The following is a 21,495-nucleotide window of genomic DNA, read 5'->3' on the forward strand; positions in this document are numbered from 1 at the left end:
GAGATTTGAACTCAAGGTGAGCCACGAGTGGCAAAAGGTACTAGAGGAGGGTTCCCAAATTTAGCTGCTATCACTGACAGTGGAAGTAGCAATAACTCCTAATTCTGTTCTGTTGTAGGTGAATGCATCCAGCTGATCAAGCAGCAATAACATACCACTTTGAACTCTCTTTCTCACTGCTAGTTTGGAAACTCCTGCCTTTGGCACTATTTCTATAATTGTAATTGCAGACATAATGGTCAAGGAAAATGTCTTGGCCTCCATGTCACTAGATTCTGTTTCAGTTATTTCTTGTCATCTAATGCTTGGCCAGAAAAAAGCACATGCAGACAATATCTGGGTTTAAATAGGAGATCAGAAATGAATTTCATCTGCGCACCAATGATTGTAGTGCAAAGTGAGTTGTGTTCTGTTCAAAGGACACAGCAGGAGCAGTAATTCTGTGGCAGTGACCATACTCAAGCCCTCCACAGAAAGAAAATCCACTCTGCCAGTGGAAAGGACAGAACAATTACAGTACTGCTCCATCCATCTAGCCAGTGAGCCAGCCAGGCAGCTATCTGAAACAAAAATTCCCAGTTAATGCAATTAAAGGCTGCTCATGAAACTATTAAACTCTGCGCAAGAGCTTTCATCACAGAAGATAAATCATAAAAGAAAGATGTATTTCCGCTCCTTACTCAGGTTTACATCTTATATACACACACACACACACAGAGCGACAATATGCTGAGAAGTGAAGAGGTGGAGTGATTCACAGAAGTTTGATCTCTGGTCAACACAGGTACTAAAAAGCAACAGCAACTTTAGACTGTGGAGGCTAAAAAGTGCAGCTTAATTATTAACTGATTCACTCAGGTGTATAGAATGATGGTAGAAGTTAAAAAAAAACCCAAACAAAAAACTAAAAGAATAAGAAATTGAGAGATCAGCCAGCATTTTATGATTTTCTCCTTGTGTGGCCAGTACTATGGAAGTCTGGAGAAACAGAGAGAGAGAGAGAGAGGAGTTGTTTTGATCTTTAGACAGTGACATCATTCTTGGAGTATAATTCCTCACTATTAGAATTCTAGATGACAGAGAGGTTGAAAAAAATTGAATTGTATAGCACCAGCACTATAAATGTTTATAATCAGATAAGGTACAGACAAGCATTTACATCTATCTTGTTAAACTCTTTAAATCTTATGTATGACGTAGAGTTACCTATGAACATCCAAGAATAATAATATTTGCTTTGATCTGCATGATTGAAAGTGAAAGACTAGCCATAATCAGTCCTTCAAAAAGAACTGTATATGTCATAGACAGCAAGATCTTAAAAACTGGAAATGTCAGTTCTCCATTAACCTACAAGGGAAGAAGGCATAAAATGCAGAAACAGAGATATTCTTTGAAAATGTTTTTTTTTCTGCAAGTTGTTATTTTGTATAACAGCATCGTGCCCAGACTGAATTAGACATGAACAAGAGAAAAAGGCTCTGCTATTCCAAAGGTTTTTAGAATCTAATTTAAATCATCATGTCTCGAGTGTTCCTCTACTTATGATGTTACCAACCACAGAGTAAGCTGCAGAAGGCCACAGAAAAGAAAAAAGAAAGAAGTACAGGGTTGATGTACTGAAACCACCCAGCTGCATCACCTGTAATACTCTAAGAGCACATCAGCCAATGTGAGGAATTTCTTTGGCCTTTGGTGGAAGGCTGAGTTTCATGATACAATCAGACAGGTAACCGGAGGAATGAGTTATGGCAGGCTGTCATCTATTTAGCCTAGAAATAAGACCTGTAGTAATACATCCTAAAATAATGTACTCTCCCTCTTAAAATATTAGCATAAAACCAACCAAAGCCTAATGCCACCAAACTGAAAATACAGTTATTATGTTCTAGATTCTACCTGTGATTTCTCTAAAATAAGGGCATTTGGTGCTAATTCCTGTCACAAGTACAATGCAAAGTGCTTCAAATGCCAGTTAAACTCATTGTTGAACTAAACTGAAACACAACAGGCTCTGAAAAGAGGTTAAGTGGTTACTATGGTAATCCCTGACATGGTCTAAATTGGTGTTTAAGAGCTGACAGAAGAAAAAAAATGAAGAAAATGGCAAATCCTTTTTTTCTTTGACCACTATTCCTAAATCTTTGTCTTTAACCTTTTCAAAAATACATCTTTCTCTGATGCTTCTGGAAACCAGGAGCTTTTAGTTCTATGTGGAGCAGGCACAACAAAGCAAGGAGACCGGAGTGGCACTATGCCTCAACCTCTTAGTGGAAAAGCTGTCACCTTTGTGAGAGCTGCTCATTCCTTGTGGCTGTTAAAATGCTGGTCTCTGTTCTGAAGGTCCTTCTAATGACACTTACAATGGAGTATTTTGACTCAGCCACCTTACAGCTTCCCTGAGCTCCTGATCCTGGTTTGTAACAGCAATCAGATAATGACTTTTGTCACTGTTGGTTTGCAAAGGGAGGGGAGAAAGGGAAATAAGATATTATCCTGGACTACTGCAAACCTTCTGCCTAGAATCCCAGTGAGAAATGCAATTTCTGCCTCTGGATAACAAATTCACTGATGCTCGAAGTCAGAAAAATAAGTAAGTACATAGAAGTCCAGGTGGAGAACAATGCAGACAAATTTCATATATAGTATGTTCTATGGGCCTTTCACACCAATCATCTGATCCTGCAGATGCATTTGCAATCCCTCCCAGATTACAGAGCTTTATAACTGGGAGTCAGCTGAACTCCCTGGAATTCCTTCTGCAGCTTCCATCCAAAACATCTCTTCATAGTGTAGCATTAGCACCTTCCACTCAGAATACGCTTCAGCCCATGCAAATGACTGATACATCAGTTATCTGAATGAATCACTTTCAGGTACATGGAGAATACTTCTAGCATCTAAGTGATATAAATTCTGCTTAAGCCTTTTTAAGAAGAACTCTAAGATGACTTGGATCCCTCTCAGCATCTTTTTCAAAAGCCTATAAAAACACCATTCAGAACCTTGCTTTCCAAATGCCACTGTATGTTTAACATCCAAGTCCAGTGTTTTTGAACTCCTTGGCTGGTCTGGCTTCTCTCCTCTGTTAAGCATTTTAAAATATCCTACACTTAAGGAATAAACTCCCACACAATAACATTAAGAGGCCGAGATGTCCACTATTCCTTCCTTCAGCCTTGTAACTTTCTGCAAGGTATTTGGGAATACACCCTGTCTAGAATCAACATTAATGTAAGTATTATTATTTTGTGTATGGATCATCAGGTGCTTGGTTCGGTTTTACTTCAAACCGGGACATGCACCAAACGTAGAATCTTCTTTGTCAGCACAGTTTAATCTCAAGATGCCCTTCCACACTTGAAAGTCAAACGGTATACATATGTATGTTTTTGACAAATAAGCACTGAAAGTTTTTCTGATCTTAGAATGAATACTGTCCAGAAACAGAAGGGCCCCAGCAGAGCCTGAATTTAACAGTCACTGAACTTCTCCTTTTTGTCTACTGTCGTCTGTATTTGAATTTAATATCTGTAAAGCCACACAGTCTGAGATGAATCAAGACAAGTTCCCTTTCGATTTCAAGTAAGCCAATTACATTCTTTTTGTTATAACACAAGAGTGCCTCTGACCTCCTAAGGTAGGTGTCTCTTCCAGAGAGGGAGTTAAGAAAGAGAATACTCAATAAAGGTATATATATAGTGGGATTCTCAGCAATTTGAGTATGAAAGGCAAGAAAAGAAATGCATAATTCTAATAGCCTGAAACAGTAAGGTAACTGCTCTACTTGAGTCATATGGTTTTACCTTTAAAATCACAATATTTCAACATCTTCAATTTCAAGATGAAAAACAACTAATTAACTGCTGAAGAATTTCAAATCAGACTTGCTTATTCTCAAATGTAAGGACCTCTGTTTTGTTCCCAGTCTCACTATCGAATTCAGCTCCTTTACAGGACAGATGCTGCACCTACAACATTGAACATGTGTTTTAATGTTGTGCATTTACTGTATGTAACTCTGCCACAAACCCTGAAAATTAAACCCCCCTTAGATTGAACATTTTAGAGTTTTAATTGGGTGTAAGAGGAAGTGAACTTGAGAAAACTTGAACACCATACAGGAAACTGTGATACAATATTATATGCAGCTAAATAAAGGAGACCTCACATTTTAAAATTTGACTGACACTCTGATAAGATCTCCATAGGGATAATAATACTTTCTTTTGCAAAGCACTGTGCTATCTCCAAAGCTGTATAAGAACTGTTATTATTAGAGATGGGAAAAGCCTATTAGATCATCTGTCCATTTCTGATATAACAGAAAATGACAGTGATTTGCTGCCGTGATTTGACAGTGACATTTGCAAAAATGTCCTTTCTTCTTAACTCTCTGCAAGCTTCAGTGCTGAGGATTCAGTAAACTGGATGGCTTACTAATTTTGTCAATCTCCAACTTCTATGAAGCCTACTGAGGTATTAAATACAACCACTTTTCCATCTCCTTCCTTCAACTTTTATTTTTTGAAAAGGAAGGAAAGAACAATCCTCATGAATAGTGCATGACAACTTCACAGAATTGGTCTTCCACACCCCAGCTGCAGACTGCTTGCATCTCAACCCTTTGCAAGGCAGTGCTGTAGCATCTCTCCAGCTTGGGATTGTGCATCATGTAGGAAAGAAGCTGTTGTGCATCTTGCTGGTGTTTTCTAGCAGACTTTCAATTCAGAAGCCATGTACAAAATATACTCATTGCAACCCACTGTGATATGAGCATGCGTCCATCATGTAACCTGTCCATGGTGGATGCCTGATCACAAAATGCATAGTCTTATGTGATGGCCATTGTAAGAGGTCTGCAGAACTCTTGATGGTGGATACTGTCAGGTCGAAGATCCTTCTCCTCATGGAATAAAGCTCTGCTTCTCCACTGCTTTCAAGGCAAAGAATTGTTTCTGCTCTTCCTTATATTCCCTAAAATTTCTTGGAATGTTTGCTACAACAGGTTTTCAATTTAAGTGCCAATATAACACAATGTCTGGAGGGAAATGAGTTGAAGTATTCCAAGGATGACTCTCAGTATGATTCACACTGCTGTGAGCAAAGAAGAGGTCTGTCTGGCCTTCTGTACTGGAGTGATAACAGATATTGAATGCAGTGTGTACTCAGATAAAGTCAATGGCAGTGACATCTGGTAGATGACAGAGAGAAACAAACTCCTGTCATCTGTTTTTTAACACCCTGTGCCCAAACCATTATATGTCAGACTTGGTAAAAGTGAATAATCTTTCAGCATCTACCACTCTTCCCTCCCATGCTCTCAGTCACATGAGACTGAAGGACTACTAGATAAATCACCTCCATATATTCACAAGGACAGCAGAGCTAAAAGCAGCCAGGGAAAAAGGATTCAAGGTATGCTGCTCATTAGTAGTGGACTCCCCAATATTTAGCAGTCATTGTACAGACTTGTACATTCCCAAAGCCCTCTCACAGTCAGAACACACGCTTACATAAAGCCTTGTACCTTCAAAGTGCTTCACCAACATACATATATTAATAAGACCTTTTCCCACAAGAGAATGCAGTGTCAGAGAGATGCCATTCAAATGGCTGGTCTGTGAGAGGTAGAGCTAAAATATTTCATTAAACCTTCATCCTCTGCCATCAGTTTCAAGCCCATTTAGAAAAAAGGATGGAAAGTACAGTGGAGGTTTATGAGCAAAAAGAAGAGTAACTGCTCATAAAATGATTTTGCCCTCTACGATTGCAGTGTTAATTAAATTGTATATTCTGTGACTGAATTCAACATAAAGTGAAATAAAAATAAGATTTTTATACTCAGTATATTTAGGGAGTTGGTGCAAGCACAGTTTTTCAGGATGTTTTCATAGGATGATATTGCCTAGCTTCTTATAATCAAAAAAGCCATGCATCGGTAGCAATTTCAAAAAGGACCTACCAAAGAAACTTTACAAAAATGGTAATGTTTTTCCTGTGTTTATAGTATCTGACATTTGAAGAAAGGTGAGGGCAGAGGCTCAAGCAGGAACTAAGGAAGGCTATTTTCTTCTAGTTAACATGACTCTTATGCAAATATATTTGCACAGACAAATGACAAGCACATGTAAAAATACCTGTCAGTTTACTTGGGCTCTGAAAGCACAAATAAGGTACAACCTAGGTTTCATCCCTACTGCAAACTATTCAAAGTTCTTGTAATACTCTTCTAGTATCTAGATACTTTGAGAATTATTTCTTTTAATTACCTTCTTTAGTAAAAAGTTCTTTCCAAGTCAGAACACATTTTCAGAAGTAGCTCACACTATATTTCAAGCAACTCTAGCATTGTTTTCTATTAGCAGGATACGAACTTTGCGAAGCAACCAAGGGACCGAGTCAGGTCTCTCTATGGACATGAGCTAGAAAAGTCAAGAGGCAATGTTCTATGCCACAAGACAGATGAAACCCCACACTAATCTGTGCCATGTTATCTGCCACCTGCATCTGTGGATGTCATTGTTTATGTTCTAAAAGCTTGAAGTTATATTAAAAAGGTGAAGGTTCAATTCCTCTTTGTGTAGTATTTGGCTTCTTTTATGTGTTCTGCAACAGAAAAACATGAAACACTTTGGTATCACACACAATAGTGCAATAAAAGTCCAGTTTGATTCTTAATAAAGTCTGGAAGGATTAACACACTCTGATTTCACATTTCTAGCTTTCTGGTATGCTGAGGCTTTAAAGGAACAGGGCCCCTGACCTGCAAACTTCCTTTTTCTCTTTTTTTTTTTTTTAAATTTTCATCTTTAGTTCTAAGAGTGCAAGAAAAATGCCCCATATAGCACGGATACCAATGTCACATGCAATAAGAGAGTCCTGCAAATGCTGTCACTATGAAACAATGCCATGCAGAATAGTCTCAACGCAGCAGTGGTTTTCAAATCAATAATCAGTAGGAGAAAGACATCTGAAAAGACAGTCTTTAAAAACAAACACTCAAAAAGGCAAGACTCAAAGCTACCATTTTTGAAAATATGAGAAGGCTGCATAGCTCAGCATCTACTGAATTTTTCACAACTTGTAGTCTAAAACCAATATTCAGGTTTTCGTCACTTGTGTTAATGAAAGATTTCGTTCAGAGATTGTCTCTTTAATTACAGAAACTAAGGTTTGAATCCAAAGCAGCTTATTAGCTAAATTAGACAATGAGGAACTCAGGCTCAGATTCCTTCTTCCCCCACCAGAGAATTGAAGCACGCTGTGCACTCTGACTACTATGAGTGGGCAGATATTATCTAGCAATCAAAAGGAAAAATAATGTAAAACTGAGTACAAAATGGTCTTATAATAAGCAAAAAGGTGGATGTGCCAGTATGAACAACCTCACAGGATGAACAGTTTAGAGATGAAATGTTTTCAAAAAGTATCTTGTGTATATGTAGCACTATACCTACTAAATAATGAACCCACAGGATGTTGGCACAGAGAGGAAAATAAAAAAGATGATTAATATTTGAGTGAGATGCCATTCCAAGGTCTTTGTCAAATGCATAACTAATCAATGGATATTATTGCATAGCAGCTCAATAAAACTGTAAGGTATTTCAATGAAAACCTACCATTATCCCCATGCACAATAAGATGCCTTGAGATGCAAACATTGAGAATGATTACAGCCACAAAGAAACCTAAATGTACACTGCTCTTATAATTCAAATGCAAATTCTATGTACCCAAACTGCATCAATTCAAGAAAAAGTTCAACTCATGAAAACTTTCTTAATATGTTGCATAAAGTATCAAAAAGATTGAAAATAGGATTAGCAAAGCAGAATGTACCATTCAATGAGTATTGGAAAAGATGCTTATCAAAAATTTATCAGGCGAAGGAAGTCTGAGAAATGCTGATAACAGATGGGAGCTGTCTCGGCAAAAAAAATATTGTTAGTTTGACTGCTTCTCTAGCTAAGGAGAAAAGTGTCCTGGGGGGAAAAAAAAAAGTCTGATTTTTCTTACCTCTTCCTTCTCTGCACTTTGTAAGTCCCTCCACTCCTCAGTGACGTGACCAAAGTCCACTGTGTTCATCGCAACCTTATATTCCCCAATGATATCATGTTTGGAGAAACGATCAAAGTCATAAACTGCCATGACTAGAGTTTTTCCACCCAGCTCGGAGTATGGCACCTGCAAAGAAGAGAAAATGACAAACTCCGTATCTGAGACAATAAAGATCAGTCCACTACAATGCAAATCTATTTCTTTGGTTTATCAGCTGTCATCTCAGGTAAATTGAACTGCAGAGAAAATTATGAGGTGTATTTGTTTCAGAGTCACCAGATGCAGTATTTTTCGAGACCTGGCCCTGGCACTCAATAGAACAATGTGGCAGCTCACTCATCACTCCCTGGGTTTTTCTCATTCTACTTCAAATCATTTTGTGGGTGATGAAACTAAAGCAGGAAGTCCAATTATTTGCACTGAAGACGCATGAACTTTTCACACAATGGTGTCTTTTCCTCAATAAATCAACTGCCATCACTCAGAAATGGGTAGCTCCCAGACTGATGAAAAAACCAGAACTGGCTTACTGTATCTGACACAAAGTAATTAGACACTAAATAGTTCTCTTACAATACCACTACCTACTAGTTACCAAGGCATATTTTTCATTATTATACCTTTCACACTGTAGACACTAAGGTGCTTTCTAAGTCACAGCGCACAGCTAGAAACTGTGGTGGCAGAAGGCCAAGTTCTGACTAATTCTCCAGCTGTTCTGATGTGTTTTGGACAGATACTGTGGGTTAGGATGCTTATGAGTCACATTTTTAATATTCAGATGAAGATGTGCAGTTCAGGTAAGCTACACTTGAGTGGCTATCTGGGGAGGTCTGATTTAGGAATTGTTTGGATTTACACTAAACACTTGGTCAATTTGAATATATTCTGCAAGTATAAATAGTTTCCATGAGCTTCAGTAAACATTTCTCTATTAATTGTCTATATAAAAAGAGAAACGAAACCGTGACATTATCATTGGCCTTGTTAACTGCTCTATGTTCCAGTCTGTTTAAACCCTAGGACTGTTGTCTTCTGTTACTGTTTGGCTTCCACTTGCTTTTTAATATACTTACTAATAACATGAGTAGTTTTTCTTTTTTTGTAACATGTTATATAATGTTTAAAAGAAGCTCCAGCTTCCATTACTGAGTACAATACTTTCAGTGGGTACAGGGTTGGGTATTATAATCAATACTATAGCAAAATCTATTCTGATTCTGTAAATTTTTTGTAGCTTCTAAAAAGCTACAGAAGGCAAATGCATGTGGAAGGCAAAATGCTAAGTAATTCCACTTTTATTTTTATGTAGCCTCAAAAACAGGAGAAGAGCAATGTTCTACAGTTTCTTTCTTCATCAGTTTACATCAGTTAATGGATCCTGGTCATTTGGAACATATGAAAAGACTACATTTATCATAATTTACTTTTTTTATGATTAACTTGACCTCAGTAAGGCTTTTTTAGCTACTTTCCTTTTTAAAGAAGATGTAGTGGCAGCACTTCCTCCATTCATTACCTCTAAAACAGCCTCAGCATACAGCTTTGTTCAAGACAACTAAGGGTGCCCTCAGCTCTTGTGAAGGACTGCTCCCTCTCCCTGCCTTCTGCTCTGCTCAGAAATCCTCAGCCTCCTGACTTAATGCAGGTGTCCTTGGTAGAAGGACACGTATAGGAGTGTTTTTCTGACACAGACATGTCACTTCTCCAGACGTGAACCCTCTTCCCACTTTGGGCCTGAGAAGGAACACCTCCCCCTGCCAGGCTGGCATAGTCCAGCTGGGATTTCTCAGTTCCCTTTTGGCAGCACAGTGCAGGTACACAATTCAGACAGCTGGAGCCTGATGGAGTTCCTGCACCCCGGAACGGCACCATGGATGTCTGGGACACAGAACTGAAAAGGGGACTAACATACAGAACAACCCAAAGAAGAGAATGAATGAGGTCCAGGGCTCAAGATGCCATACAGCACAAACATAACCCATCTCATCCCCATTAGCCCTTCTATGGAAGGAAGGCAGGCAGCTCACAGGTACCAAAATGGGCCTGGGCTGCCTGGTGGTCAGCTCTGCCAAAGAGAGAGATGGGAAGGATGCTGAGAGAAGCTGTGCACCACCTGAAGCAGTCACAGAAATATGGCTCTGCCCAAGTAAACAAGATATTGTCAGTAGTTCTCACAGAAGTTATTTATTACAGTTGCAGCACTAGTTAAATGGTCGATTGTCATTTTCACTGTAGTGCCCAGAACAATGGCATGCTCCATTGGTTTTCTCTTGAGTACAGACCACAGTATCCAGGGAATGATCAGTGCCGTATTGGGATCCACCTAAACACTCTGTCAGGTCTTGTGGGGAAAGCAAACTTTCTTCTGGAGTATAAAATTTGAATATTAAAGATGTGACTTAAAACAAGTGGACATTATAGCCCAGGAGTGGATGATCTGATTAATAATTTGTGCCTTCATTTTAGACGACAGCATTACCGGTTCTTTCTTTTCTTTTTTGAGCTGCACGGGAATCTGTAATTTATAACTCTGTTTTCTTTTAAATACCGTCTTAGGAAAGCTCGAGAAATAAATAACTCCCCACAAAAGATTATTTTGATGAACATCTCCAAGGGAAAAAATAAGCTTATATATGCAGTAGTAGTTCTGGCCTCCAGGGATATCTTTCTCCTTGAATGATTACATAGTCAGAGTCTTTCACTGTTCCTGTTTCCAATCTGCAGCTGTCATTATAAGATTGGGCATAGAGAGAAAGGCCTAAAGTAACAGCAGATGAATGTACATTAGGAAAAACCACATGAAACATGCTGTATGGTATTCCTTTCTTGTATTTAACTGGGGTTTAGGTACAGCTACAATCTTAGAAAAACGCTATTGATAGATACTATTGGAACAATTTAAATATTGCAATGTTAGCTACATTTATTTAATTCATATGTTATTAAACCTGAGACATGATTTCTTTTCATACGTAAAGTAGCATGGCAAAGAATTGCTATGACAAAGTCTAGCAAGATTAATCTACCATTTCATCCATTTACCTTCCCTGAGTTTTAATTTATTTTTGAGGGAAAAAGAAATGGTATACTGAAATTCATAAATCAGAGTACAAAGATATTTAAAGAAAACTCTGGTCTAGTGAAATTTACCTGACATTTGTCAAAGTGTCACTGTTTCCTGACTTTCTTGTAAGTTTTATCCAGCCACAAAATATGGATCAGGTTTTCATATATCAGGATAACTGAAGTACCTAAAATCTAACTGTGCCTTTTACACTTACTGAGGTCTGACCCTATGTTATTCCATTTTCACCATAAGATTGAATACCAGAGGTGACATTCATGAAAAATCATGAACAGAAAAATCACCATGCTGCAGTTACCAATTAACTAAGACGGCTGACTGTAGCCAAGCATGAGATACTTAGTGCTTAAATGAGATACATTTATACATTATGAGATACATAGTGCTTAAATAAAAAATTTTAAATAATTATCAAAAAAATACCTTGAATGTAAATTGCTCATTGAAAACAGGGTTAAGGGTCTTTCTGTGGACTTTTGTCTCATATTTCTTCTTCTTATCAGGCAGCAGGAAAACTTTGACATAGGGATCAGATGTACCACCCATATCTAATGCAGGCAGCTCAGCTGCTTGAATAATCCCGACCAGAAGCTGAAAAGAGAGAAAAACAGGAGAATGAAATTTCAAATAGATATTTATAAAAAAATTGCAACAGAGAAATACACATGCAGATTCTATTTCTGGTCTATGAAAAACTATCACACACCACCACCCCTCCCCCCCGCCCCCATTTCAAGGAAGGCAAATGAAGCAACACTATAGACTTTAGAAAACCAATTATGGCAGATGCAGACTGTACAAAGGCTGTTTTTAAGCAGAAAAGAGGTTTTCAAAGGGCAGCTGATTACAGCTAAATACAGACTTCATCTTTTTAAAGACTGCAATCAAATAACTTTCAATTGCTCTCTCTTCTTGTGCATTATTTTTCTATGCTGGGCACCATGAATAGAAATCACATTATTAAACAATCAAGAATGTCTAATTTTGACTACAAAATTTGTATTCTAAATCCCCAACATGTAACCTTCCCCCCGACTAAACACAAAAAGGTGATATATCAAATGCAAATCCTCAGGCAGAGCTTTATTGAAAACAAATGGATTTTGCAGTCTTCCTTATATTTCACTTCTCTGGCTGTGTATATCAATGGGTTTAGGTAGTAAACCAAGGACAGCATTTTAAAAAAATAGCCCATGAAAACTAACCTTTGGTAACTAAATCCTAATAACAATTTGTAATGTCACTGCAAAACTGAAAAATTAGTTTCTTAAATCTCTTATACGCTTTTAAAAATAAGACTGAAGCACATTTGAAACTTGTAAATGCTTTAGTCATTTTTTAAGTGTTATAAGTGAAGTGTTATGTTATGTTATGTTATGTTATGTTATGTTATGTTATGTTATGTTATGTAGACATCTTAGCCTGTATTAGGCCTCATCAGCATAATAGCACTGAGAGAAAGAAAATACTTTAAATTTTGTTTCATAGACACAGAACTAAGGTAAACATTCAAGTGACTCTTCAAGGTCAATCTGTAGACAAGACATTAAGAACTGGGAATGAAATCTGAGAATATTTTCTTCTAAATCAGTGCTTCAGTCACAATGTATTTGCTTCTCTCATGGATGAATTGTTTAAAATTGGAAACAGAAGTTCTGATAACTGAAATACAGAACAATACAGTCAATCTAGGAAAAAAGCTTCTGGCTTCTGAGAGATTCCTCAAAGTTGGATTTATTTTTACCTGTTTTAAATTTGCAGTATGGCCTGCATGCTTTCCTACCTATAGGACTCTTAAGCTCCATGAAACATTTTCCTTTGGCTGTAAAAAGCACTTCTTTTCTGTCTCATTCTTATGCTAGATGCATAACAGTTTACAAATACATGGATAGGCTCAGGATCTACATCAAGTGTTTCACATCAAAGAGTAAAAAACAAATCTATGACTTTTAGTTAACAGTGTGGAAAGGCAATTCAATTCCCTTTTAAAATTTCTTTCTCTAAAACTGAGGCATCGTGCTCCGGAGAGTACATCAGCTATCTTGTCTCTGTTCTTAACCCTATGCAATATTTTAGCTGAATTTTTGGTCTGTAGTTTCATGCCACCGTGCTATACTAACCTAACTGAATTCACTTTTCTACTTTTTTGTAGTGTCTGTTCTCTGACAAATTCCAAGCTGCAACATAGTTTAGAGCAGCAAAATAAAATAGCAAACCATAACTAAAATAACTTATTACCTTAATTAAATGCTACACACATTTACAAATTTGTTGCTCTCCTGTCCTATTTCCCTTTGTAAAATAGAGTTCACAAAATCAACATTTCCTTTAATAAAATTCACACAGAAAGTTTGTTTTCTTATTCTAAGGAAACTGAAATCCATTTGTCAGAACACATTTGCAGCTTTTCCTTTCCCCCTCTTTAGATCTTCTGCTTCTGAAGGGTGTAAAGCCTCATAGTGATTTCATACTGATTTCAAGGGGGATCAGTGTGACTCATCACATGGCCAACGAATTTGCTCTGGGAGTCGAGGAAAAGATCCTTTAACCTTCTTGAAAGGCTTCAGAAATTTTTTTTGCTCTTGCATTGATAAACAAGCACTGGTAGTCAGAAAATAGTTGAAAAGACAGGGAAATACTGTGCAATACGCCAGGTCATAGCTGTGTGTAAATCCTCTGCTGCTGACACAGAAATTTTTCTTAATTTCTCTTATTTTCTTTGTCTTGCAAAAGAGTAAGTGTACCGCATTCTGTGAACAGCATCAAATAAAGAATATGAATGTGGAAATGAATCACAAGTACACGTGGCAGTCTGTTTATTTGAACAACAGGAATTAACAGGGATTTAAGTTCAGTAATCCTTTTTTTCCCTAAATAGAGAAGAACGAAGTGGTTTTGACTGAAATTGTCAAAAATGAAATGCAGGATATGTATTCTCAAGTTCACTCAAAGCCATGCAGTAGAAGTGAAGAAGTCAGATGTGTCGGTGTGCTTCAGTCCAAAGTTAAGCACAGTGAGGCTGTGAATTGGTATAATTGAAAAGAGTGATCCCAACAACATCAAGAGGCCAGGAAGGGGAATTAAATATGAGGTAGTTCAGGATGTGGCCAGACCTGTTAAGTAGGTCCCTTCTAAGTCTACATCACATTACGGTGTCTATTTGTACTGAAACCTTGGGTAAGTATACCAAAATTTGGTCTTACCACCTTCAGAGTAGGGTACTGACGGAGTATCAGTCCTTGACTGGACAGATTCTTCTTGTACAACTTTCCTGTTTTTGGGGGACAGATCTTTTTATTTGGACCTTTCTTCCAAACTAAAATTTTCTTGGCTAGCAGGTGTACTTTAATGGAGAGCAACAGAACCTGATGCAGCTAGTATAATATGGCAAAGTGCACATTTGATGAAGTAAGAGAAAGCTACTCCTGGCAATCTTACTGACTTGCTAAAAGACAATGAATCAACTTACTCTTACATCCCTCTCTTTTCCTCGCATCTTTTGTTTGCTTATGTTTTAAATAACTGAAGGCTGAAGCTATCTCTTGCCATCTGCAGGCAGACTCCATAATATAATGTGGGTTGACTTTGATTGGTGATGCCTTTATGTGGTATTAATAACCATTAGATAAAACAGTGTCTTCAGTTTTGATTAAAGGTGTAATACAAACCCTGAGTACATTGAATACCAATTTAGCAGTACTTCTATCATGAATCTTGAGTCTTGCTTTCCCCCTTTACTCTGTATAAGCAGCAAGGATTTCAGAAATATCTACTGTAACTAAATTTATTACTTCATTCTCCGCTTGCACACACAGAAATGAAAAGTTACAGGTTGCTTGTTTCAAACCTGGTTGTTCTGGAAGTCATAATCTAAAGAATATTGGATTTTGCCTAGTTTCTCCACTTCTTTGGGTTCTTCTTTCTCTTCCCCATCAGTCAGTCCAGTCTCAGCATCATCATCCTTAAGAGCCTAGAAAGAAGGAATGTAATATTCATAAATAAGGCAAACTCTTAAGTAGCAATTTAAAATAGACACTGTCCTCAAACCTATTTTAAAGCCATTAAAAGCAAGCATGACAGCAGAAATCCAAATATGCATTTCACATATCAATTTATACTATTCAGGTTGCTCAAGAAGATGTTATAAATCAGCAAGCAAGCAATGGAAGTAGGAAGAAAGCTTCTTGGACTATTACAAGCAACGATTGTTAAAAAACCTGAAAGTAGAAGCAAAGTATCAACTTGATATCAAAAGTTCTTCTGGGCTCACACTGGCTCTTAAAGAGGCACAAGGAGGCAAACATGCTATTAAATAAGCAAAGTCACACATTCATTCAACTTAAGAATATCTTGGCAACGTCAAACCTGGTTGTGCATGCTGTGAATTGTTTGCAATTGGCATCACATTTCTGTAGGATTACTATGATAAAGAGCATGTGCTGTGGATGAGTTCTTCCTACAATCATATGCCAAACATTTTTCATGTTTATTTAGAATGAATATGGAAGCAAAGTTTTCACCATGCCGTTAGCAAATGCATGTTTCTCCTTTTCCCCCCCTCCCAAGACCAATTTCCTTTTTATTCATTCTCGCTATAAAGCTTGGCTGAACCAAATTGATTGAAAGTTGATTTTAGTTTGCTTAGAAAGAAATACAAAAATAAAGAAATACAGAACTACTTACAGCTTTGTCTATTGCATAAAACCTGCTATTTTTAAAGGACACAGCAGTTATCTTAGATTTTGTACATAATTAAAATACTAAAAGATGTAATAATTTTTTTTCTGTACCAGAAAGCAGAAGTATTTGCACTGTAAAAAAGGGAATTCATACAATTATTAAACCATATGGACCATAACTAACTATGTAGATCTTATTCCAGCAGATTCTTACCTGAGTAAGAACTGAAAAATTGGCAAAACTGCTGAGAAAAACAGTGGAAAATAGCAGAAAATGTAAAATAAAGTTGAGAGTGTGAAAACAAGGAATCAGTACTGAGCATTCATCCAGAATTGTTATTTGCATGTTACAGTAATCAGTATGCTTATCTATAAGACTGCTATTTGTATGAAAGTTCCTTCTATATGGAACTTCTGCTTGCAGAAACAGACAAGTGCAAGAATAAGATTTTTTATGTTCTTTTTTCACGATGTGAGTTGGTCTGAAGAAACCTACAGCATATATAAACAACAGGTTGCAGCTGGAGCGCTCTATCCAAAGAGACAGTAAGGCTGTAAAGTAGCTATACCCATAGTTGATCATGGTTGGTGAAAGAAAGAATGCAAAAGCATTAACATTCTCACTCAGCCATGAAGGCAGCGGGGGCCATGCAACAGTTGGATGGGTGTGGTAAGAGGGAAGATCGATCTCGGAGACAGAAAATGTTATTTTTCAGAAGCCAGATATAAATTCAAAAGGTCAGACTCAAAACTGTATAGTATTAAGCAATTATTTCTCTACTTCTTGAAATAAGCTAGAAATTCAGCTGGCATAGCTCAACTGAAATCAATGCAACAACATTGATTTATGCAAGCTGAGGAGCTGGGTTAGAGTTAAATATCTGGATGTTAGTGAATGAATGATGTACTCTTTACTAGGAACATAAATTACAGTGTACCTGGATGAGATTGGTGGGAAAGGTTGACAGTGGATGAGAAACACCTGTGATGTTGGAGGAGTAATACTTTTTGAACTAAACTATTTCTATTTGGAACTGCCCAAAATGAAAATTATTTTGAGACATTTTAATCACCGGGCTGCTAGTGAGTTCCCTGGCCGTAGCACAACATTTTTGTTAGTATGACAATGAGTGTGACACTTCAATAGCGACAGGTTCAGTGGCAAGAGGGTAGTGTTGGAGCAAAGCCAGTCTGAGGCACAGACCCTGCAGGACCATATACAGGACTTTCAGGATATGGGGTGATGTGACTATGCCAAACACCTTGTTTTCATTGGTAATAAAAATAAGCCTGAGGTTTTGTGATCAAGAAAAAAGAAAAGAAAAAAAAAGATGTGACTCAGTCCAACCAAAGCAACCACATTTGTCTGAGCCTGGAGACAACAGGCAGCAACAACTCAGTGGGATGTTAACTCCAAGACCCACTGCTCTGAATCTTCTCAGTAGTGCCCTAGCAGAGGGGCACTCTTCCATGACAGAAGTGATAAACAGCTCTGGTATATCACCATTTCTGGGATAGGTACTGGACTTTCTGCTGTACCACCTGCTTTTGACCTGGATTTTGTTTAAGACGAACTATCCTACAGCCATTCCTCAGGAATAAAAGGGAGGATGCAAAAAGAAACTTCTATGCTCATTTCCAGGTATGAGGAATTTGTAACTATTGCATCAAGGCAATAGTTACCTATCCGTATTCTCTCTAGAAAAAAATATATACTCTTCTGGACAGCTGATCAATCTGGGATATGCCAGAGCTGTGGATAATTCAATGTGAAAAAGTTCTTACTATGACTATGGAAAATATAATGAGAACCTAATGTTCTTCTTGCAAAGTGAGTTTTGAAGTGCAGGCAGAAAACTGCATGGCTGGAAAACTCTTCTCCATAGGTTATGAGAGGCCTATTGGAAGGTGAAATCTATTGGCCAGGAGAGACGGAAAACATCACACATTGCTCACATCAGCTGAAGTCCTATATGATTCTTCTTGACCTTGACTCAGAAACAATGAAGCACTAAGAGACACTAAGAATGAGACGGTGTTTGGATTTGGCCAAGGTTGTGGCGTGGGGGGAGGGAAGAAATGACAAAGTATTATCCCTACAGCAGTCTGTACATAATAGTTTTTTACCATCAAGAGAGGTATTTATTTGCTTTTAAACTAGAGGCCAATGCTTCAAGAAGCTGAGTCAAAGGAAGCATAGAAGCTTCTCATGTTTGACGCAGCTGCTGAGTTCCAAAGAGGAAGAAGAATTGGATTGCTTCAAAGTACTTGAAACACCCCGTAGCGATTTTCATTTTGTATTGAGATTCTCTGAAAGATCAATATTTAATGGAATAGTACTGCAACTCTCAATTTATAGCACACTATATCAGATCTTACTGTTGTATTGCTACAATCAATTAAAATAAGCAGCTATATTTTATTGGTTTTAGACACAATAAAATATTTTTAATTATAAGCCAGCTTTTTTCTCAAGCCTCTTCAACTGTGATCAGAAAGCCTGGATTTAGTTGCAGAGGAATATAAGCCTTTCCTTTCCTAATATTTCTTTTAATTCCATGACATTTTAAAAGCCTGCATAGGCAGGCTAGAAATGCAGCATAAAAATGCATTATTACATTGTGCTGGAGAACCAGATTTATTTTTTCTAACTTGGGATGACTGTGAAGTTCACTCAAGTGATTTCTTCATTTCTGCGTAACATGTGCAGAAGTACACAACAATGAAACCTCCATACCCTCTTACATGTGTGCAAGTATCTGAAAAACGTCGGCTTGTACGTAAGCAGGTATAGGAATGTGCAAAAAAGCATTAATCCAATACAACCCCTGCAAGATGGTACATCCACATCTAATGAAATCAGCAAATCGGAAAAGTTACCTTGTGCCAGGGACCTTAACCAAGCCACACACTATATAATATACGTTTTCTTAGACATGGAAGACAAAATCAATTTTTGAGCAACCTTTCATTTAATCTATATTTGAGTGACCTCTGTAGCTAGTTCTAACCAGGGGTACAGACATAAATCTACATATGGCATTAGGATTTTTTTTTCTCTGCCATGTTTAATTAATTGTTTTCAAGCTCATCTACTCTGTAGTGATTCCTACAACAAACAGGGCTAAATTACAGCAATCTGGGATCCACAGTTCAATCTGCTGGTTGTTTCTTCACTTCCGAAACATAATTAAGGGTGGTTTTACAGTCTCCTTTTCTTCTGGGTTGTTAAAGAAAATGCTTCATTTTCAAATTTTTTGTAGTTTCATCTTTTGCACAAAAAAAAAGAAAAAACAAAACTGCTTGTAATAGCAGTTCTGGCAACTCCGCACCTTGCAGTGGGTTTTTACATTTTCTGGGCTTCTTTCCTCTCTCACTCCCCCAGCCAACAAAAGCCTCTCTCTGCAGTGACACAGCCCTCCCGATACTGTGAACATCCCTTCCTTCCAGCTCTGTTCTACCAAAAGCCCTGCACCCTGTCACCGGGTTTACCCCACTACTATCCACCACAAACCACAAGAGAGATTCTGGAGATTAAACCAGCTTTATGCACACTTTCATTTAATCCCTCCCAAAGCTACGTGTAGAAATTGAGAGGGTCTGCAGGGCATTTCTCACAGCTGGTCTGCTGGTTGCCTCCAGACTCCACATGCGCAGAAGAAGCTCCAGGAAAGCAAACTGATACGGGACTCGGGTAACAAAGCTGCTGGGGGAGCAAGTGAACTTCCTTGCCTCCTGCACAGCGAGGCAGAGGCCACAATCACATCTGAGTCACCAGGAGGATGCAAAGACGCATGAAGGTGTATTTTGATCATTGATTCTGGTCTCAGTTATCTTCATGTCTCATTCTTAATGCCTACTTCGTGCCACAAGCTATTTAGGACTGCAAGCCAAGTGTCTTTCACTGTCATATGAAAAGAAACACTTTCATTATCAGTTTTTAGGGCTCCTTCCATTCATTGGGTGGCCTATGGCCTCTCTTTTAAGGAAACAAGTTTCTAGTAAGCAAGAAGGAGAGACGTTAGGAAGGAAAACCTAACGCTGACTGCAGCCTGTAAGTTTATTTGCTGCACAGTGCATGCTGCCGTCCCGAGTTCCATCTCCGCCTGCCCCATCAATCATTCCTTTTGTTCACATGGTGAAGGGGATATTTTTTTAACGTGTGAATGATGCCCAGTCCTCAGGCTTGTGCAATGCCTGCTGAGCTGAATGGAAGAAAACAATATTGTTTTGTAGTGAGAATGTTCTGTGCCATGTCCAACAATGAATTTATCAGAAAGGTAATTTTTCCTCCGCACCTAGGAATGGCTGCATTTCCACTAATGGTGGTGCACCTCTTATCAATTTCTTTCACATTCACAAACACCATAATTCTCACCTGGCCAATTTTTATCCCAGGGGAAAAGAAAAGCCTTTAAAAATTCCTGGCTGATTCCCTATCACAAAGCAGAAAAACCTGCAATTGTAGCACATTCTCTATCAGAGTCCCTCAGAAGGAAAGGCAACATTTCATTCTTTCAGCATCTGCTTTCTCTCCATGAATTAATTTAAAGAGCATGTTGCGCATGGGTTTCCAGTGGCTTAGCCAGACTTTGGTCATTGTGAAATCTACTTTGCCATTACTGCTGTAGGAGTGTTGGCCTCACACGCCAGCAGTGGGCCACACCGATGCACAGAATGAGCAAGACCCTGCTGTGTCCAGCATGCGATGCCTTGACATTAGTTCCTTGCTTGTTATCCAGGTTTTAAATGGTCTGTTGGATTATTCAAAAGGCTTTCTTTCTTTAGGAGGTCTATGACATGGGGTCATTGTGTTCAGCTTCAGAGCTCACTGAATTGTTTGGGTACTAAAATACCAACTTTTCCTGGTGCAATAGAAGAATACAGCAAATGCTGGAGGTGCTCAATGTACAATATGAATACACACATTCAAGCTGGAGTGGTTAAGCCCCCAAATCAACCTGTTTTTCTTGTAGCCAGTGTTTATCTGCTGAAAAAAGATGCAGCCAATCTCAGGCTGGGGGCCTATTTCGGAACTTCACCCCATGGGTCAGGGCTCTGCTTAGAACACAGGGCCCATGCAGAAGAACAAAAAGAAGCAAGCGCTCTTGCAAGATCACTAGCGTGCTCTGCCCCCACTTCCCATATGGTGGGGCTCAGTTGTGCAAAGCAGCAGGCTGTGAGTAGGAGGCAGCTTTAGGCTGCTTGGCCGGTGCGTGCTGCTCAATCAATTGTTCTCCATCCTCCTCAAATGAATGGCAGCAGGCCAGATGGAAGCGTGCTTTGGGACAGAGCTGGCTCCTCAACATGGGAGGACCACTCCAAGTGCAACATTTATTTCTGTTTGGAAAATTTTTCATACTATATAATTAGGACTACACCTATTTAACAGTGAAAATTAACCTAAATATAGGCAGACATGATTTATTGGGTGCCACTTTGATGTATAGACAAGAAGTTGGCAAAGAACTGTTCTTTTGGCTCAGATGCTCAAAAATAAATAAGATCAACCTCTGACCATCCTCTACACAGGGCTTTATCAACTATCTGATATTCTCATGCTTGAAGGTTATTTTGCTATTCATATTTATCATTCATCATTTTGTAAAGAATAAATGTTCTTCCTTAAAACGTAAACAATTAAGTATTCCCAATAGGATTTGA

The 21,495-nt window shown here is 38.2% G+C and overlaps 1 protein-coding gene across 2 annotated transcripts in view; it reads right to left on the reverse strand.

The window, feature by feature from the left end:
• SYT1 (synaptotagmin 1) overlaps nucleotides 1-21,495 on the reverse strand; it is a 131,083-nt gene that overhangs the window by 67,508 nt on the left and 42,080 nt on the right. The window contains exons 3-5 of one of the 2 annotated variants that reach the window (XM_074167946.1): nucleotides 15,000-15,113; nucleotides 11,576-11,743; nucleotides 8,023-8,190 (exon numbers count right to left, since the gene is read on the reverse strand). In XM_074167946.1, coding sequence (XP_074024047.1) covers nucleotides 8,023-8,190; nucleotides 11,576-11,743; nucleotides 15,000-15,113 — 450 coding nt within the window. Of the gene's footprint in view, nucleotides 1-8,022; nucleotides 8,191-11,575; nucleotides 11,744-14,999; nucleotides 15,123-21,495 lie in introns of both variants that reach the window. The other variant, XM_074167945.1, reaches the window with a different exon arrangement.

The sequence above is a fragment of the Numenius arquata genome, chromosome 2, assembly GCF_964106895.1.
Source record: "Numenius arquata chromosome 2, bNumArq3.hap1.1, whole genome shotgun sequence".
In the NCBI taxonomy this organism is placed as follows: domain Eukaryota; kingdom Metazoa; phylum Chordata; class Aves; order Charadriiformes; family Scolopacidae; genus Numenius; species Numenius arquata.